The sequence below is a fragment of the Bicyclus anynana genome, chromosome 10, assembly GCF_947172395.1.
Source record: "Bicyclus anynana chromosome 10, ilBicAnyn1.1, whole genome shotgun sequence".
Lineage (NCBI taxonomy): Eukaryota > Metazoa > Arthropoda > Insecta > Lepidoptera > Nymphalidae > Bicyclus > Bicyclus anynana.
The window spans coordinates 508,311-529,973 of NC_069092.1; the positions used below are offsets into that span (position 1 = coordinate 508,311).

At 39.8% G+C, this 21,663-nt stretch overlaps 2 protein-coding genes across 2 annotated transcripts in view; one reads left to right on the plus strand and one right to left on the minus strand.

Annotated features, from left to right (window-relative positions):
* The window catches only part of LOC112053212 (diacylglycerol kinase theta), a 51,618-nt gene extending 44,442 nt beyond the window's left edge, over positions 1-7,176 (minus strand). The window contains exon 1 of the mRNA XM_052883916.1: positions 6,949-7,176. Within this exon, the coding sequence (XP_052739876.1) occupies positions 6,949-7,078 (130 nt within the window). The 5' untranslated portion in view covers positions 7,079-7,176. The remainder of the gene's footprint in view (positions 1-6,948) is intronic.
* A 4,605-nt stretch (positions 7,177-11,781) lies between these two features.
* On the plus strand, positions 11,782-21,563 carry LOC112053208 (xylulose kinase). Its single transcript, XM_024092544.2, has 10 exons — positions 11,782-12,888; positions 13,814-13,896; positions 14,362-14,509; positions 15,036-15,212; positions 15,348-15,581; positions 16,212-16,626; positions 17,183-17,356; positions 18,453-18,550; positions 19,150-19,234; positions 19,541-21,563. The coding sequence occupies exons 1-10, from the start codon at positions 12,832-12,834 to the stop codon at positions 19,654-19,656; spliced, it is 1,587 nt and encodes a 528-aa protein (XP_023948312.1). The 5' UTR covers positions 11,782-12,831; the 3' UTR covers positions 19,657-21,563.
* The last annotated feature ends 100 nt before the right edge of the window (positions 21,564-21,663 follow it).

Here is a 21,663-nt window from a genome sequence, read left to right on the forward strand (position 1 = left end):
GAACGTGTCTATTCATTGTTGTCGCGACGTCTGTTGTCTGCTGTCTCTGCGGGCCATTGTTGTGCGCGGTGTTGTCGCGTGTTGTTTTGTGTGACGTGCCATTATCACACTCGCACTGTCCTTTAGAGGAAGTGTCGTACCTATACGCGTATGTTGGGATGACGTCAGTTTATAGATGAAATGTGAGAATATATTTTTATGGCGAAGCAAAAAGGATAGGATGGTAGTGATTTTTACCGATTATGTATTTTTTTTTACACGTTTTTCTCCACATAATACGGGCTGTCGGATAAATTACTGCTTTCTGTATTTTATCCTTAATCCAACAGCCAAGTGCAAGCTTCGTAATATGTTGGTCAAAGCTTGTCGCTGTTGTAAAACCATTAAGTGAATAGACAAGGAACAGTCACGGCTGACTTAAAATTCTACAAGGCGGTAAAATCTTATTGTTACAAAAAGTCAAATAATTAGCATTTACAGCTATAGCCAGAGTGGCATCACAAACAAAAACAATTAACCAAGATAATTAAAGTAACGTGACCAATAATTTTATCTTAAATATGGTCATAAATACGACTATTTGTCCTGTGCCTGCAGAACTGGTATAATATTTAAACGTTTTTTAGATCGTTTCTCAATTCAGACGCTGTGGTTGTGTAGCGTCTGTCTATGTAGAGACGTGACGTCACTGAAATATTCTTTACGTTCACAAGCACAAAGTGTAAACCTCAATAGCTAATCAGTTAACGCCACTCTTTGGACTATTGCCGTACCCACTTCTAACATTCTTTAGTTTGAGAGGAAACAATTTTGAAAGAAGAGGAACATGACTGACTGACTGACTCTTGACTAAATCTAAAAGCGCTTGTATTTTAAGGCACACTATAGCTTAAGAAGGTAAGTTAACTTAAGTGTCCTATTGTATTCTTTCTCAATAATAAAAAAATAATAGTTAATTTAAAGAAAAAATAATAATTGGCTATTGTCGTTGCAAAAGAGGTGTGCCTTTTGCATGGTTGACGAAGAAAACTCGACCAATAAGCTTATATGTTTAAAATATATGAGTGATATTATTTAAAAACGAATTGTATCTCTAAACAGATGGATCAATTTTCGTGATTCTTATGAACGATGGACTACATGAGCCCAATCAGAAGATATCGGCATATTTCTATTTTATAATGATACAAAATTCTGGCACGCCATTTTTCATGTTAATGATATTATATACCGAAATGGGTTTTGGAAACCTTTAATGTTATTTTTCATTTATTATTTAAATAAGTTTAATTTTTTGGTTCAATGTATACATGTATTATAATAAAGATAGCTGACGCTACGACTTGCTACGAAACGCGTAGACAGTGAAAGTGCTACGTGTGACGTCAGAGGAACTGAAGCTGTGACAATTTTTATTAACATTTTAATTAATATAATTATTTTTTGTGGTTGTTGGTTTAATAGTTACAAGTAGCTTATGCAATTTGAGTCCTAGGTTCGAGTCCATTCAGTGAACTTTTAATTGATTTTGTATCTTCCAATTCTCAGTTGGTAGTCTCCCTCGTGCATTGGAGAGCACGGTAATATCTATAGATATCTAGTGAGTCAAACATTAATAATATGCTCTGACTACACTTTTCCGCCAATCTCATGTTGAGATTAACCATATACGCAGGAGATATACTTCACAAGTGCGTGTACAAGTAAAGGTGCACTCTCTATTCCCTCACTCCCATGGTCCGATGGGACGGCAGACCGACACGACCGGTTAGAGATCACAAGATCGACGACTTTACGTGGCACTGTGCTCTCCGAAGCACATGGGTGTACCAACACCGCCAATTTCCCAACTCCAGGCTGCTATTAAGATTTTTCTTGTAAGAAAAATCCCTATAACGTATTTTTTTTGTTGGCTTGACCGGGATTCAAACATTATCACTTAAGCTTAAGCCGGCTAACCCGCATTGATACAGCGTGGTAGTTATAAACCGTAGTTACTCTAAGTTCATTAAATGCCTTTAAGCTTTAAATGCATACTTTTATTCAAGCTAAATTTAAACTTTTCCTTGTAAAATTAGGTGTTTTCATAAGGATTTTCATTAGTAATATGAAACTTTGACGATAGTCTAAATTAAAAAAAAACATAGCTACTGTAAAAGTATGATGCTGCGGCTAGGATATGACTGAACTCTATGAAAACATCCTCATCCTCATCATCGGCTCACTGTTAAGCACGAGTCTCTTCTCAGAGTCAGAAGGGTTGGGCTAATAGTCTATCACGCTGGCACAATGCGGATTGGCAGACTTCACAAATGAATGAAATTGCCCAAACTGTGGCACTTTCGCCCACAACTTCGTCGTTTATGAGCCGATTCTGATAATTCTCATTTTGTTGGAAAGGAGACATTCCGAGGGTGGTACCATGAAAAAGAAACCAGGATCTGATGATGGAATCCTGGAGAATATGATCGAGAGTGCGTTTCGTATTTTTTTTAAACACTTAATTTTATACTTCTTTCATTAGTAAAATGTTGTTATTGTTAATTATAATGTGTATTACCTTATTTTGTCAAATCTAAAGTTAGGTTAGGTTAGGCTAGAACATAAAAATCTAGGCAAGTTATAATCTAACCTTATTTCAGATTGATATATAAAAATAGTTTTCACCCATTAAACAGACGGGTAAAGGTCGTGTCTTATACGGATCTACGGATCTAACATTCTTTAGTTTGAGAGGAAACAATTTTGAAAAATGAAGAACATGACTGACTGACTCTAACTCATGAGTAAATCTGAAAGCGCTTGTATTTTAAGGAACACTATAGCTTAAGAAGGTAAGTTAACTTAAGTGTCCTATTGTATTCTTTCTCAATAATAAAAAAATAATAGTTAATTTAAAGAAAAAATAATAATTGGCTATTATTAATAGTAACAAAAGGGGTGTGGCTATTATTAATAGTAACAAAAGTTATAATCTAACCTTATTTCAGATTGATATATAAAAATAGTTTTCACCCATTAAACAGACGGGTAAAGGTCGTGTCTTATACGGATCTACGGATCTAAGACTAATAGGGAAAACGAAACTTACGAAATCCACAAAACCAACGTAGGTAGGTAGGTAGGTAACAGCTGTATATCATATAATTAAAACATTGACATTCATAGTACAGTAGCCGAGTGCCGATAATGACTGAACAATAAGGAAAACGAATTAATTATAAAATACCATAATGATCGACTAACTAACGTCCTTAATATAAAATTTTGTGTGACGTTGTTTGTCCACGATGAATAAACTAATGAACGAATTGAACTGAAATGTCGTAAGTTATTGGAGCAATGGTTAACTAAGGTATGCACTACCTACCTACAAATTGTACAAAACAGAATATCCCTATTCCTACACAGTTTCGTCGTGTGTCCTCAGGATAGGCATCTAAATATTACATATGGCATAGTATTATAGTATTATTACATATAGCATAGTATTATTGCATTTATGAATTGCACGCCATTCAATAGGAGTTTATATTTATTCCTCTGTCTATTCTCGCTATTCTCCAAAGCTTTCAAGGGGCTCTTAACGGTAGAGCAAAATATTTGGGATTTTTTCATTGAGATCATATCACCTGAACAATTGCCGGTCGCAGGGTAGCATTGTAGGATGTTTGTCCTGCATGCCCGGCAAGGTATTTCTGTGTTATAATACGTACCTATTTATAAATGCGAAATGTCATTCATCACGAAATCTCGAAAACTGCTTGATGTACAAAGATGAAATTTGGCAGGGAGGTAGTTTATAGTTAGTAGTTATCCACTAAGAACGGACTTTGCAATAGGGCCGGATTGAGGAGGTCTAAGGGCCGCAGTCGTGGCGGTAGTAATACGTATAAACGATGGTTTTTTAACGTCTGGCAGCCCATTTACTTATTCCATCAATACCAATACTACTGAATCCTAGGATGAACAAATAAGAGGAACAAAGCATAACATACCTAAGTAGTTGTTTTTAGTGTTAGATAAGATAAGCCTGTAAGATATGAAAATTAAGTATCTGCCTAGTTACACCATACTACAGTCAACTAGCACTTGAACTAAATATAACAATAATTTATTAATCTCCAGGCTTTGCCTGAATGCTGAATTATCCTATGATAACTCACATGCATTTCACCCAGTAAAATGTATTGTAAATATTCACATATTATGTACTAAGAACCTTTTATTTTATAAATATTAATTTAGGCTTGCGCTTGTCTACAATTAAGCCTGATGGAAAGCAGTACCTAATGCGGTCTAAGTAGAAGATGCCTACTTGCTCTTGCTGTGGTTAAATTATAAGTGTCGTGAAACACAAACGCCGCAAGGGCATTCCCAATTTTTTGCTGTGCGAATTAGAAATGTGGTTGCAAATCGTTTTGTACGAGTATCGACATCCACAACGTAAGGATGGAACCGTTTGCAGCGTCTTGCTGTTCTGCGGTACAAAGGAGAAGGAGGAACAAGATGGTGAACTTCCTGCGCACATCTCACTAATGTCAGCCACTAACGACCTAGTAATCTCGCATGCCTGCTGCGCCAACGGCTTGACGTCTGATATAACTTTTCGTGTGTTCGCGATCGGCATGATGTCAACCACATCAAGACCAAAACATCGATTAGTTTTATCGGCTACGGTTGCAAATTATATGGAGTTTCGAAGGTGGTGGCTTTGGGAGGTAAAGCGAGTTTCAAGCGTTCAGATTGATTATAATATCTATGAAATATTGTTTTTTGTATAATTCAATGAAGTCATCGATCGATGAACCTTATTTAAAATTAATTCATGCGAGCTTACATTTTTTGTTGGTTTTCTAATAGTTTTAAAGAAACCAAACAGAGATTTTTTTTTATAATTATGAAACGGGTTTGGGTGGGTACGATTTCATCTGATGGTGAGTTTAGATGTGGCCTAATGCGCGCTCGTCAATATCAGAAAACACAGACTTCGGCAGAGAGTGCGTGTAAAAGATGAAAAATCAAAACGTTTTTGGAAAACTCAAAAGGTCTAATTTTTCTGTTTTTCTATGTCGATCACAATAGGATTTTCGAAAATAAAAACTCTACTTAGATTTGGTATGGGCTCTTTATAAGCGATTCGGCACAAATTACAAGTTAGAAAATTGCACTGTAAGGTATGAGGCCGATAGAATCTCCTTGTCTACTGTAGAGATGACAATTTTTCCATCTTTCCATCAAAATCGACTGCAGCTGCGGTAGCTCTTATATTGGACAAACGAAGAGGCCCATAGCAACCCGTGTAACAGAACATATACGAGCGATAAAAAACAACGACCCGCAAAAGTCTGCGATAGCTGATCACATTCTACAACCGGGAACTAAACATTGGATTGAGATCCATAATCCACGCATTATTTCCACGGACCGCCACTATATACCCCGAGTAGTTCGAGAAGCCATTGAAATTCGAAAATACAAAAATTTCAATCGGGAAGATGGTTTCAAACTAGCCAGCGAGTGGAACCCGGTGGTAGAATTGTGCAAACCAAGAGGGCGCCGCGACACGCATAATAACAAAAGCGATGTCGTGAGTGTGGTTTGCCTAAACAGCCAAAAACGCGAGGTCGTTGAAAAAAGAAAAAGAACAAGGAAGAGGGTAGATCGATTTTGCCCCTAACAGCTGACTTCACTTCTCATCTCGCAACTTCAGTCCCGTCGTGACCACGATCCATGCAACTGGGTCGAAATATCGACAATAAAAATCTCGTCGTTTTATCGTGGTATGTACCCGTTTAAATAACATTCATAATGAACAACCACGAAATAAGTTTAAAATCATTAATTTTTCCATGTAAAAATTACCACTTAATCGCATTGATGTATCTAGGATTATTTCCGGGGGTGGGCCTGGCCCCGATTTACCGCTGAGCAGAGGTGACACTCAATATAAAACATTAGTTTTAAGATGTTTGTGGTTGCAGGCCTCTGAAACCGCTTGACTGGTTTTTCTTTGTATATTTTGGTAGATATCAGAATATGTTTAAAAATATTCGTAAATTTAATTTATTTAAATGCCTTTTTTAAATTATGTAAGTAAAAATATGAAAAATCAACGCCTATGCATGATCGTATATATTTATTAGCTTATTTAGAGAGTGAAACATATCCAGTACATTCATTACACTGTCAGATCTCAGATGTTATATTAACACATAAGATTTTCTCTCTCACTACAAAGGAAAACTCTTATGAAATAAAGATAGTGTTTTTGCCTATGATTGATGAATATTGCTAAAGTTCTTCTGCTCAATTGTCTTCTCCACTTAATTAAATAAAACACAGACAATAATTAACGATTTCCTGTAGCAGCTACTCTGAGACTTGATCCGAAAAATCGATTAGTTTTCCAAAGGGAAAGTGTATATTCGCGTTTGACCCAAATGTGCTTACGAGTTAATATGTACATGGGAAATGCAATAATCGTTTGGCTTCGATGGATCTGTTTATGAAATGTATCTTTGCCGTGATTTTTGGACGGAAGTTGCAAGGCGTGTCGAACGTTCAGAACACTGCAAATGAATTTTCGATAACGTAAGTGAACGTAAAGCATAGAGAAAATACCGATCGCATAGATGCGTATGGTCTCCGATATCGCACGCAAAAAGGATTTCAGGCGTAGAGTCGCAACGCCCACTCGACGCTGCCTCCGCCGAGGCGCCGCCGGGAGCTGCGAGCGGCCCCGGCGGCGCCTCACTCACCAGCAGGCTCGGAGCCCCGCGCGCGGGAGAGTGCGCCGCCCCGCGCCGCTACGAGCAGCCTTACACAAACAGATCGATCGATACGGCCGGTCCCGCTGGCGGGCGGCGGGTTGCATAACGCTGGTCGTGCAGCGCGCGCGGGCGGCGGCGGGCGCGGTATCGACGCCGGCGGGGCGCATGCGCGTACCTTCGCAGCCGTAGCCCTGGCCGATGAGCCCCCACAGCAGGTCGGAGCAGTGGTGGCAGTAGGTGGGCTTGTGGAAGGTCTTCTTGGCGAAGGAGTGGCTGCGGTGGGGCGCGGGCGCGGCCTGCGCCATGGCGGGCGCGCGGGCCGGGCCGGGCGGGCGCGCTACTCATGCCGCGGCGCCCAGGGGCGCGCCGCGCTCTCCGAGCGGCTGTCGCGGCCCACCATCGCGGCGCGTCTGCCGCCCGCGCCCGCCCCGCGCCGCGCACGCGCGCCCCCGCCCGCCCGCGCCGCCCCCGCCGCGCACGCGCGCCCGCCCCGCGCCCCGCGCCGCCGCCGCCCGATCGATGACATCTCGCGCCGTAAACATTGGAGCCGACGGCGTCCGCTACTCGCAGCATCGCCTTCAGCTGGAGATGTGCAGCGGCGCACGGCGCAGGCTCCGGCGACTGTACGACGACATGAAGAGCTATGTATTTACGCATCGAGTTTCTACAACTACCGATGTCTCCCATCATGGATCATTTTCCTATTCGTTCCTATAACACTAGGCCAGCTGGCGCATTTCTGTTCTTACAGAAAGTTGTTACGGAAATAATACATTGTCGATGGTAGGTATCTTGATAATTACTCAAAAATTGGGTACCGTATACTTATACCTTAAATACTATCTAATAAAAAATAACATGAAAGAAATAATAAAAGTATAAATATGACGTCCATACAAAGCCACGTCGAGTCGCGCGTGCGCCGAGCGCTTCCAATCGAAAAAGCTCTTGTTTACAATATCAGGAACTGGCTCGCGCTCGCGCTCGCCACTCGCCGCTCGCCGCTCGCCGCCGCCAGCATCCAGCGCCCGCCGGACGCCAGCGCTCGGCGCAGCCGCCGCGCACCCCGCACACACACGCACACTACACACACACTGAACACTGCTATTGTACAGGTTATAAGACGGTATACCACGGTTAGACAAAAAAAACTCAAATTATGCTTGCTATGCAAAAATTCAACCCAACATGATCTTTTAGTGCCATAGTAATGTAGATTCTGGTGTCAGGCTCGACTATTTGGGAAAATCAAGAAGTCAATACATCAACTAACTTGTTACGTTGTAACTATATTCTATAAACGATTTAGAGCATAAAAATCTTCGATTTTAAAATCTTCAAATCAGCGTTTTACTGAAGTATTCAGGTTTTGTTTTTTAACTATCAGTCTAAAAATGCTAAGTGTGTTTGATGAATTTAATCATTAACATACGTTACAAATAGAAAAGGACTAAAAATTTAACCCTGTGGAACGCCTGTTGGTAAGCGGGGTCGAACAAATAAAGAGGCCACGGTTCCTGTATAAGGCCAACAAAAACTAAATTATTAGTTTTATTCTTCCAACTAAAATCTCAGAGAGTGCTCTCCTCCCACTTTCTAAATCCCATCCCACTATCCCAACATCTCATCATAATTCCTTCCAATCCTATTCCAAAATCTCTGCAGGATTTTGGAAATCAAGCATAATACGATGTCACCACGCATAATTAGTGTAAAGAGGCAACCACGATGAACCTAGAGCACTATCTACTGTGCCTAGAGTTTCTGACCTCTATAATTTTGGATTACATTATTTTTAGTATAAAAACATCCATCAATCAACTTTTTATTCAGGATACATTATAAAACTTAAGCGTACTTATCCTAATACGAGTAGCTATATAAATGTAGCCCACGTGGAATAGTGGCAAGAATACTGCATTTTCGCGTTGGGCAGTAAAGCTTATCCTTTGTTCCAGCTGAAAAAATGAATCAGCCCTTCTGTCATCACTCGAAGCATTGCCTCGAATAATCGGATCAAATAATTCGTAGAAACAAGAAAATAAATAAAAGAAAACGAATAATACTGCAAAGAAAGTTAATTACACCGCTTTGTGCCCTTCTTCTCTAAGTCTGAAGCATAAGACTAGAGCTCTATGTGCCAGTATTTAGTTTGTAAATCACATAGACACAGCGAAACTTCGTTTTATACGGAGAAACATAGAAGTCTCAACTCTCAATAGCACCATAAAGGGTCAGGACTTCACAGCCAAAGTAAAAGTTCATATATTTCAATTAAGCTTAATTTACAAGCACTTTCGAAATATCAGATACCTAATAATAGTATTTGATAATGGTGATAATAATTGGTCGAAAGCTTAAAATTAAAGTTACGAGGGTTCCAACAAGATCAAGAGGTAAGGGGTTCAATATTTGCCCCCTGGACTATTATTAATCGCTCCTAGCAAAGTCTTTCCGACTAATAGAGGGAAGGGGGAAGTTATATTACCAGAAGAATATTGAAATTGCAAGTGGAAGGAGACAAGAGGAGAGGAAGGTCAAAGAAAAGATGGTTGGAGTGTGTGAAAAAAGACATGTGCTTAGAGGGAGTGGATGATGAGTTGACGAGTAATAGAGGTGAATGGAGGAGATTAACATATTTTGCCGTTTATGTGGAATAAGGAAAATGAGATGATGAGAGGGGAAGTGGGATACGGTAAAAGAGATGATGAGAGGGGAACAAGGATATTGGTCATAATAAAATGATATGGCAAATGTTCGAAAGCGCTACTTCCTTGGTTAATACTACTACTAAATATACATGCTAAGATTATATAAATGCAAAAGTAAGTCTGTCTGTCTGTCTCTTACTAAGCCTAAGGCTAAGCCGTTGAACCGATTTGGATGAAAGGTATCAACTAGGGGCAGAACATACTACTTTTTTTCCCAGAAAAATCCATAGTACCCGCCCTTTTGCAAAAATCTGAATTTCACACGAAAAGAGTCGCGGGCGTCCGCTACTACAATAAGGCATACTACTGTGGAACGAAGATGTAACGCACAGGGGTTGTTAAAGGGTTGATTATAATAACCCTTCGCCACAAATAGGGCGAGTGAGTTGGGGTGAGCGCCGCAGTCCGCAGCCAAGTGTGAACTGGCTAGTTCCGCTCCATTACGCGATGCACCGCCGGGCGCGCCCACACACGGTGCTGCTGTACCTTGCTACTCCGCTCCTGGCATGCGGATTAACGTCTCTATTTATCTTCAAGCAGACACCCTGCAGTCTGCAGTTGCACCCGCGTATAAACATAGATAAACGTTTGTCGTGTGTTCAACGTACCTTTATGGTTCTATTTATTTGTTACGACGTATCACGTATACTTTGCAAACGTGCTGGACAATGCCGTGTCAATGTAGCTTTAGTCGCAAAGAAACTGACCTACTACCAAGAAACTAATTGTCAGAATACCTACTACAAAATAAACTTCTAATCGTTTGATAGAAAAATCACTATTACTATATGATTAGGCGTTCATTTTACAGACTTATATATTACATCACAATGGAGACATTAAGGTTGTAATTAACGATAAATGGAGGAATCCAGATAGACTGAATGGATTTTAATGATTTTTTCATTTAATTCCATAAGCTGTATACTAAAAAACTACCGCTAATGATGTATATTTTTTTATGGAACTTCTATGTTGTTTTATGTAAGTGAAAAAGGAGTTGAAAAAAGGCTGTAATTTATGATGGGTAAACTAAATATTTTACACAGATTCAAATAAAAAAACAATATAAATAAAAATATCCACTTCACCATAACTGGGTTCCGAGGTAAAAACGTCCATCGACTCCCCTCTATTGTAATTTTGTAAATGTGAAAGTTTATATTTTTGTGTATTTGGATCTCTATGTGGAATAGAAACTAGCTCACTTAGAGTAGGTAGCTGAAGTACTACAAAAGAATAATTGATTTATTTTGCTATATCTATTCTCCATACGATTTTTCACCTGGCAGATTTAGAATTATTTTAACAGCTGAACCAAAATAACGACCGTTTACGGATATTAAACATGGGCAAATTAAAATGTACCAACACAGCATTAAGTAGGCTTTGATTTATTATAAATATTTTTATGTTCATCTGGCTTGAAATGGACCATCTCTATTTTAGGTATTTGTATGTATGTACATGTTTGTAGGTCGATTGCCCACGTACCTACCATATAAGAATCTAACATAATGACATTAGATGGATTAGGTACGATAATATTATGGAGTGGTATAGTAGGGACGCTGCTCGCGTGAAATTCTGTTCAAATCCAACACAAATCCCGACAGAACGTTGTATTTTTCCAGAATATTGATATTATATATGTTATTACAGATTCAGAGATCCCATTTATCACTGTACTAAAATTCATATAAATCGGTTTAGTGGTTTAGCCGTGATAAAGTAAGAGACGGACTTTCTCAAATACAATATCAAAAAGTATGGATTCAACAGTGGAACAATTAACTCACGAACGGCTGTCTAGTTCATTATTTGGCTCATAATCGTATATAAATTAGTCTCGAGTTATTTGGTACACAAATTATAAAATGCAATGTGACGCATAGTCAGTGTGCGAAGTAACGGAGCATGGTCGTGATAAAAAGTGCCACCGTTATGATATCTACGTTAGTCGTTGCCTCGAATATATATGATAATGGTAGCCATTTTTTATAAAAAGCTCAGAGATGAATTATTTATGTACAGACTTTTAATTATCAGACGCCCCAGGGCTAGGGTAGGGGTAGGGTGGGCGTAGGGCAGGAGTAGGGGTAGGATAGGGTAGGATAGGGTAGGGGTAGGGTGAGGGTAGGGTACGGGTAGGGTAGGGGTAGGGTAGGCGTAGGATAGGCGTAGCGTATGGGTAGCGTAGAGGTATGGTAGGGGTAGGAGAAAGTTTACATCGACTTTCACGCGGACGAAGTCGCGGGCGTCCGCTAGTTAATAAATAATAATTCAAGTAATATTTTGACGGCCTCCGTGGCGCAGCGGTATGCGCGGTGGATTTACAAGACGGAGGTCCTGGGTTCGATCCCCGGCTGGGCAGATTGAGATTTTATTAATTTGTCCAGGTCTGGCAGGTGGGAGGCTTCGGCCGTGGCTAGTTACCACCCTACCGGCAAAGACGTACCGCCAAGCGATTTAGCGTTCCGGTACGATGCCGTGTAGAAACCGAAAGAAGTGTGGATTATCATCCTCCTCCTAGCCCGCTTCCATCTTAGACTGCATCATCACTTACCATCAGGTGAGATAGTAGTCAAGGGCTAACTTGTAAAGAATTAAAAAAAAAAAAGTAGATATAGACTACCAGAATTTCGCGATTTCAAACGCGTAGTTCCCATTCCCGTAGGAATTAGGTTATGAAACATAGCCCATGTTACTACCTGATAATGCAGCTTTTTATTGGTGAAAGAATTTTTCAAATCGGAGAAGCAGTTTAGGAGTTTATTCAAAAATACAAATAATTCAACTTAATTTTTTTATATACACTTTAGTGCACAAAAGAAAAACAATTATTAAGAAAACATAGTGCCTACTCAAGATGTGCAAAGACCTATGGAAGGACTTAATGTGTTACATTTAGTGGTACGGAACCCTTCGTCGGCGAATCCCGGCCTTCACTTGGCCGGTTATTTTGTTACCGGATGTTGAAAGTGTGCTTACATTTCCTATTTTGTGATGAAATTAATATTTATAGGGTTCCTCTTACAAACTCTACCGTGCATGATAAAATAAAATTAATTTATTTCATCAATTAAACACGTCATAGCACATTATCATGTTATCATTATTATGTTGAACGTAACCTTGATTTCGCTTATCATAATAAAGACGGTAAACAAGAAACGTTAGTTGATTAACAGTTCTTGAGTTATAAATGCAATAAAACGGATATCTTCAAATCGCGCCACAATAAAATTAAACGACATCCAGTCACGATACAATCGGAAGCGGTGCGCCCGTTTCCGAACGACTGTGTCATCTACCGACCGCGACCGGCTGTCAAAATTAAAAAAAAAATGCTCGAAGAAATACGAAAGAAAACTTTTTTGGGATTTGATTTTAGCACTCAAAGGGTAAATAAAATTTCTAAATTAAGTTAGTATAAACATCTGTCTTCAGCTGTTTTTTTAACTAAATATTATGTGATTGATTGATAAATCGTTATAGCAACTCTACTGAGTATTAGATTTTCCGAATATTAAAAGCATTTGTTGTCATTTTCAGTGGATAGTGTTTACGAAATCATATTTTCATTGTAAAGATGTTGACTGTGAAATAAATAAAAACATGGTGCGGTAACAGATAAAATACCAAGTGAAAGTGAAGTTCATTATAAATATGTAAATGATGCTAATTTCTTATTTGTATTTTGTTCCCAGCTGAACTACCTATTAATTTACTCTTTCATTTTTATACAATAAAAACTGTCCTCTGTGTAATAAATATTATCTATGTCGAATAAAAATTACTCGACACCTCGACAGTTATTTATTACCCTTATTATCATATCTCCATTAAGTATAAAAATATTTTATAAAAACTTTTAATCAAAATATCATTTTATTTAAAAAAAAATTATTTTACAAGAAACTAAGAATAAATAATAATGTCACCACAACAAAAAAAACACTTCTTTTCTTGCAGAACGAAAGAAAAATTTTTCAACTCCACTGCTACTGGTCAGCAATATGCCTTTTTATCTTCGCAAGCTAACATTGATGCATGCTAATCCTATAAGTTTTAAATGAGATTTTTATAGAGGGTTTTTGTAGAGTCTGTGTGGTGGTGCCTCATGCAGGCCGAAAATGTATGTGTAATCGTTGCTCGTCATTTAGTTGCAATTGGACAAGAGAAAATGATACCTTCCAATTGGTTGACAGTATGTCTCTCTCCTCACAAGATTGAGTGTGTGTGTGATTGAGAGTGTTGTAGATGCAGCCTAGGCCTAATTAATGCAAGCAGTTACAGTTAATTAATATACCTCAAATCTATTTTTAGTTAAAAGCTGTGGTCATAGACGAAAGCTATGCTGTCTTACAAGAAGCAGATGTTGAGTTTGATGTGGATTTGCCAGAATTTAGGTAATATATCTGTTTTATTATGCCTATATTTAAGTTTATTTCTTGAAAAATTACATCTCTACTAAAATTATAAAGAGGAAAGGTTAAATTATTTATTTGTTTGCATGGAATAGGCATTGGATTTTTATATAGAATACATAGAATTTCAGACTAACCCAACTTTAAAGGTTCTTTCACCAATGAAAAGCTACATTATCATGTAACATGGGCTATATTTTATACCTCAATTCCAATAGGAATGGGAATTATTCAGATAAAACTGTGTGGGGTTTGCATTATTTAATATACAGGCTATTTTAACCATTACTTAACATTACTTTAAGAGACTATAAAATACACCTTTTGTTACTTTTATTAGAAATTGGTATATAATTAAGTTTATTAAAACAGTAAATAATAATACAACAGTGTTGCTTTTAGTACACTATAGAAGAGAGTTATTAAGATGATGATGACATCTTGTAGGACGTCAGGCGGAGTCATCCGCGGTGAGGATGGCGAGGTGACAGTGCCCCCGCTGCTGTGGGTGAAGGCACTGGACATGGTCATGGACAAGCTCATAGTGGAGGGAGTTGACTTTTCTACTGTGGAGGCCTTGTCTGGAGCTGCTCAGGTATGAATATGGAACCCAATTGGAAACAATGGAACCTTAAAAAACCTAGAAAATACCAAACAATTTAAAAAATATGTCTGAATTTGAATAATTTCAAATTTCAGATAAACACCGTTATAAACAGATCGCGAAATCTTTGCGAAAAACTGATTTTCGTAAACTTTTGACGTTTGTAGCTTTTTAGCTGGCACAATATTGATGACGATTTTTCACATCTTCATAATAACACCATAATAAAGGTATATACAGAAATTCAGCTCAGTAGGATTTATTTTTTTTATTGGGGTTTAAAATGCCTAAAATGACTGGACTGTATCTAAACATGTCAGTAATATCATAGCACAGTGTTATTACCTCTTAACTAAACATGCTTGAAATGTTTCTTTATTGAAGTGATAATAAGAGGTTCGTAACGTAACGCGTTACGGCGCCACTCTGTCTGGCTTCTCTCACACATACAGGCAGCAGAGTTAAGCTATCACTTCTGTCGAGTGGCCTGAGATGCATACATGTTTTTTTATTGCAGCAACACGGTTCAGTGTGGTGGGCGAAAGGCGCAGACGAGCGGTTGGCCAACTTGTCCCCCGAGCAGTTCCTGCACACGCAGCTGGCGTCGGCCTTCGTGGTGGACTCGCCCGTGTGGATGGACTGCAGCACCTCCGCCGACTGTCGCGCGCTGGAGGAGGCTGTGGGCGGCGCAGAGGTGATGTGCTGATCGTGTTATATGTAATGCTCTGCCCAGATAGTACTAGTAAAATATTACTAACTTTCAGAAGCAAATTAGTTGTTTGGAGCAGACTGTACCCTGCATATTAGCTCAATAAAATAAACGTTACAGGAGCTAGCTCGTATAACGGGCTCGCGCGCGTACGAGCGCTTCACGGGCGCGCAGATCCGCAAGATGCGCCGCACGCGGGCGCGCGCGTACGCCGCCACGGAGCGCATCTCGCTGGTGTCGTCGTTCGCGTGCTCGCTGCTGGCCGGCCGCGTGGCGCCCCTCGACCTGGCCGACGGCTCCGGCATGAACCTGCTCGACATACGCTCCATGCAGTGGTGCGAGAAGGCGCTGAATGTGAGTACGAGCGGCGAAATGGAAAACAATAATATTTTATATGTTTACTATTAAACAGCCTTTCTTGTGATACTCTTTAAAAAAGGTTGCAATACAACTAACGTAAATGCTAAACTTCTATAGCTGAAATCTGAGAAAATTTAAGAAAAGTTGAAGAAAGAAGAAAACCTGGAAGTTCTATGTTTACTGTGTTTATTTTTTCAAAGCATTTGATTGTGTTGACCCTCAAACTCCGACCTAACTTAAGCCATCACTGCATCAAATATGTAGCACTCAATGTCAGTGCCTCGTATTTCAGCGACATTCAAGAGATATGCCTCAATGATATACAATTGAAAAGCATGTTGTGACTACTTTAGTACTTTAAATCTGGTTGATAAAAAGATATAACTTGGTGTCCTAATAAAATAAAATAAACTTGGGTAGCTAATCTGCTGTAATAGGTAGGTGGCTGGGTGTCCATTTTGGTCCTTACCATTTACATTTACATTTTTGTTACCATAATTTTTAAAACCAATAGAATAAAATAATACACAAGACACAGCAGCTGTCAGAACGCCATGCCTGAACTCTGGAACACTGTGTTGAGTTTCACAAGTTAGTACCATTTGAACAATGGTTATTTGGTAGGCGTGCGGCGACGACACGCTGCGCGACAAGCTCGGCGCGCCGGTGCGCAGCGCGACCACGGTGGGCGCGGTGGGCGGCTACTTCGTGCAGCGCTACGGGTTCCCGCCCACCTGCCGCGTGGTCGCCTTCACCGGCGACAACTGCTCGGCGCTGGCCGGCCTGCGCCTGCAGCCTGGCTGGGTGGGGCTGAGTCTCGGCACCAGTGACACGCTGCTGCTGGGGCTCCGCGAGCCGTGCGCGCCGACGGCGGGGCACGTGCTCGTGGGCCCGACGAGCGCGCCGTACATGGCGCTGCTGTGCTTCGCCAACGGCTCGCTGACGCGCCAGGCGCACCGCGACCGGCTGGCCGGGCGCAGCTGGCCCGCCTTCGACGAGCTGCTGCGCGCCACCGTGCGCGGCAACATGGGCTATATGGGTGAGTGCCCGAGATGGAAGATGATATAGTGAACACATTCACTCTTATTATATTGTACCTATTGGTTAATATTATTAAATGTAACTCATGTTCCACATCCCATCATTATATCAGCAAAATGGGTTCCATCAAATACCCATTTGAGGTAGGAGTTTTGATGGTCATTAAGTCTAATTGTTTAATAATTAATCTTTATTAGATCATATCGATTTAGCACTATTTACTGGACGGGCATCTCTGTAAGGCACATCACATTACACATAACTCCGTCCTCGCCCACGCGGTAAAAGATGACAGAGGGGCGCTTAAGAAGCAGGCACAGTGGTGGTCCCAAAGCGAAAATGGCAGCTCAGAACACTACCTAGTCTTTCTCGAAGCTATTTGTTGTATTTTTGAACCCTTGTAACTTGATCTGAATTAAAATTCCTTCCCTTATTATTCCACTCTGACGTCATACCTGCCCCTTTTTTTTATCCACTCCACACACATGCCCACGCCCATGTACCGCTCAGATGAAGTCTTTAAAAATTAGCTAATGATTGAAACATAAATAAAGGCATCTACTTCGAGTGCGCGGAGATCGTGCCGCGCGCGGCGCCGCTGCGGCGGCTGGAGGACGCGGGCGGGCGCGCGCTGGAGCGCCTGGCGCCGCAGTTCGAGGCGCGCGCGCTGCTGGAGGGGCAGGCGCTCGCGCGGCGCGCGCACGCGGAGGACATGGGCTTCACGCTGGGTGAGTAGCTTGTCGGTGCCATCTCTGCTCTTGAAGTTGCGATGACCTCTCTGTTGTGGATCAGAGAGAGATCCTGAGTCGGATCTGTTAAGGATCATTTTCTGAATTGCCTCAGTTCTGATCTGATGGTAGGCATCGGTCGTGACTAGTTACCATCATACTGTCAACGACGTATTGCCAAGCGATTTAGCAGTCCAGTATGAGGTAGCATAGAAACCATCAGAGAAATGGGTAGAACTACCTCTTCCAAATAAGCCTGCTTCCATCTTTTTTTTTTTTGTATTTAGTCTCTCATTATTCCTGCAATCTGTCGTGAGACATTCAGCGGGATTTTAAGTATTTGAATTAAGGCGTGTTTGGTGCGAAATCCAGTGATTTGCCCAAATATAATAATGTATTGTCTATTTCATGACATGTTGTGGTGCTCTGTCTCTTGAGCCTTTTGAAAGTTGTACCAGGTTTCTTCATCATTAGGTTCCTTGCAAGTTGATTTGGATGTTTATTTTTAGTTTACGATGCAGGCAATCATTTTTGATGTACCAAGAAGCATTGATAATCATGCGCAGCAATTTTGACTGGAACCGTTAGCGGAACCACCGTGAACTGTGCCATCTGGGTGCATTGTATGGTATAACTTGTAGTTCGGGATTTTAAAGTAGCTCTTGTGTGAAGTGGGTTCCCGATACTACGCCATTTGTTTCTAAAAATAGTTTAACTTCTAAAGAGTGGTGTGACAGGCCATTTGGGTTCCATAAAACTATTTTGAGCTGCTCCAATTTTGACACATGACTGTCATTAAATTGGTAAGGTGCTTCCATCTTAACATCAGGTGAGATCGCAGTCAAGGGCTAACAAAAGTTGTCCATCTCTTCTACGGAGGTTGACAACTTACGGCTATCTAACTTTAGAAACAACAGTTCGGGTCAACGATTTTCTGTTCATCCCTTAACACTCTCGAAGACTTCTGAGCCAGGAGAGGCGTCTATGTCTTTGATTTCCTTAGGTGATGATGGTGATGATGAACGTCTTCGATGACGACGACGATGATCACGATTACGATCACGATGACGATGATCTGTTATTGACTACATTGCAGACGAGAAATCGCGCGTGGTGGCGACGGGCGGCGCGTCCGTGAACAGCGCGCTGCTGCAGATCTTCGCCGACGTGTTCAACGCGCCTGTCTACGTGCAGGTACCTCGGCACTCATCGTCATTAGTGGCAGCCTATTTATTAGGGTTCCGTAGTCCACAAAGAACCCTTTAGTTTTGACATGTCTGTCTGTCTATTCGTCCGTCTAGTCTAGCGCAGAGACTATTACTACTAAAAAGCTGTAAATTAGCATGAGTGTACATTAAAAACGTGAACAAAGTCTTACAATAAAATCTTAAAAATATTTTTTTTTTGTGATATGTGGGGATGAATTATTATTACTCGTTTATTTCATAGTGCGGCGTATCGTCGGATAGGTCTTTGAAAGATATGCTATGGGATTAAAGTGCTAACTTAATCTACGGAACCCTACACTGCACGTGGTCTGACACGTTGTTGGTTGTTAAAGCAATCAACCAAATTTTTTTTTTAACAGATAAAGTTATTCTTTTTTGTATTTTTGCAGTAAGTTCAATTTGTATGTATTACAAAGAGTCATTATATTGTATATATTAATGATCTTTATCATGCTCTCCTATAAACAAGATTTGCGAGTGACTAACCCTAGCTGATCGAATGCAGGTTGGCACACATCGAAGCACATTATTAATTAAATAATCAAATTATTATTTACGTTTTAGGACTCGCATGCTAACGCCGCTTTGTTGGGCGCCGCTATTCGAGCCGCTGAAGTGTGGAGCGAGGAAACCGGCATCGCACTCAGTGGTAAGTAGTCATCATTTATTTCAGCGAAAAATGAGGTGGTAAGTAACGAGTGGGAATAGCCAAACAATTATATACAGTTACGGGCAGTTAAAAATAACATTATAGCTACTCATAGTATAAACTACAGTTCGTGCGCTACAGCATGGTGCGGGTGACAGTTCGTTTCACTCTTGAATGTTTATCGCGATTCTAGTACGTATTATGAAAGTCATAAGGCAACTGTCACCCGCACCATGCCACAGCGCACATATAACGCTCTTCGCCATTTCTGTCTGTCTGCAACAAACACTTGTTACGTGTGTCCAGGCTCCGAGCCGACCGTGTCCCCCGCGGCGAAGCCCTACCCCGACGCGGAGCGCATCTACGGGCCCATGCTGCGGCGCTACCGCAAGATGCTGGAGCACATCCCAACGCTGCTGTAACTCACTACTCACATAGCTTCACAGTTCTAAAGTTGCCTCAATAGCTCAACGGTAAGGTCGGACTCATCACCGAGGGGTGGTGGTTCGATCCCCGCCCCGTTGGTCTATTGTTGTACCCACTCCTAGCACAGTCTTATTAGTTGGAGTGGAATGGAAAAAAAACGGTGACTGAAACTTTACAACTAATTTAAAATGAAACAGGGTAATAGGCTAGTTGACACTTTTTTAATTGTACTAAAAAGAACATATATTATACTAGACTGATTTTTTTTCATATTTTTTGAGAAAATTTTAAATTTTAATTATGTTTTTGACAATACGAGCCAAAACATCTGTCAGCCATGACAGTCTATATTTCAACTGTTTCATGTCGTCACTATTATAAATCCCATTAAATTGAGCGTTTGACAAAAATATTAGTTAACAATTAGGTACGTTTAGCATATCAAGTGTGTTAGTGACGTCACAAAATGGACGACAGTTTTTTTACTAAAAATACGTGATATTACAAGAAATTCTTAACTTTTATTAATTTATATCGATATATTTCGGACCCTTATTCCAAGTACTACACGAAATTAATATTGTTTATATTAAATTTGACATGAGTCAACTACCCTATTCTCCTAGATGACTATGTCCAATAGCATGCGTCAATGAAATTGTGAAAAGAAAAATACTTATTACTGGCCGAGTGAAAAATTACTTACTGTGCGATGGCGAACGAGAGAGAGAGAGCGATATTTTCAATGCCGCCGCTATTGGTCGATCATTATTTTTTCTGTTTAAAAGATATCCGAGGTCTATAGTGACATGCATAGGTTTATACAACATATAGTACCAACTTTAATGAATTCTAGTTATTAGTACTACTACTAGTGTATTAGCCAATATACAGATCTTAGCACATTTTTTACTAAACAACAATTAATGTGGTTTGCCTATAAATCGATCTACTATCAAATAACTGCCAACTATTGAGTGGTTTATGTAATAAACCAAACAGATATAAATGAAGTCCTTTAGTAACCATACAGCTTAAGGTTTGGACTGTACGAGTATTGTCAATTAACTGAGAAACTCATGCAAGTCAAACTTTTAAAAATAATGTAAAAAAATAATGGAAAAATATCTTAGCCTGGCAAGTTCGTTGATAATACTCCCATTATATGCGGGCGACGGTGGGAAAGACTGCGCGGGTGTGAAATCGTGCGTGCGGGGAGGTGACGTGCATCAGTCGTGGGTTTTCATTTATCGCTACACGTCCCCCGGCTGAACATCGGGAGTGTTACGAACGAAGTTGCCAAAGCAGCGGCCTTACCTTTACGTAATTTACTTAATATCGTGATATTTTCGTGTTATGCTGACGGTTATATGTTTAATGGAGTTTTACTTAAAAACTATGAAATTTTATATTGTTCTCACTAGAATATAAAATAGACAATCTCAGATAATTTATTGCGAGAGCAAATGTAGCGCTGTAAGCATAAGAAATGTACTTTTAAAGTGCTGGAAACTTTTTTTTAAATCTTCTTAGTAGGATCATAAGGAGCACTTAAATCTCATTAATAATACTTTTAACACATTTAACATTCCAAGAAAATAATTTATTTAACATTTATGATATGCTGTTTGTTCGATGTATAACATCTTGTGGTGAATTTTGTCATATTTATTATTATTATTATAAATTTATATGTTTTATTGTTATTTTTATATAGATCTTGATTTTGAGATTATTTTATTTGTAACTTACACGCCGGTGCTGCCGCAGTTAGTTTTAGGTAAATAATTTTATTATTATTAACATTCCAAAATATAGAATATTTTATAGATTTTATACACGCATATCATGTTCTTTGTTAATGTTTTACACGTTTTTAATAAAAAGAGCTTTTTAATGAAAACTATTGTTGTATTTTGTTATAATACTTATATGCTAAGTGCTTTTATATAATACATTGTATGCATAATATATGCATATTAAAAAAGTCTCTCAGTTCACGA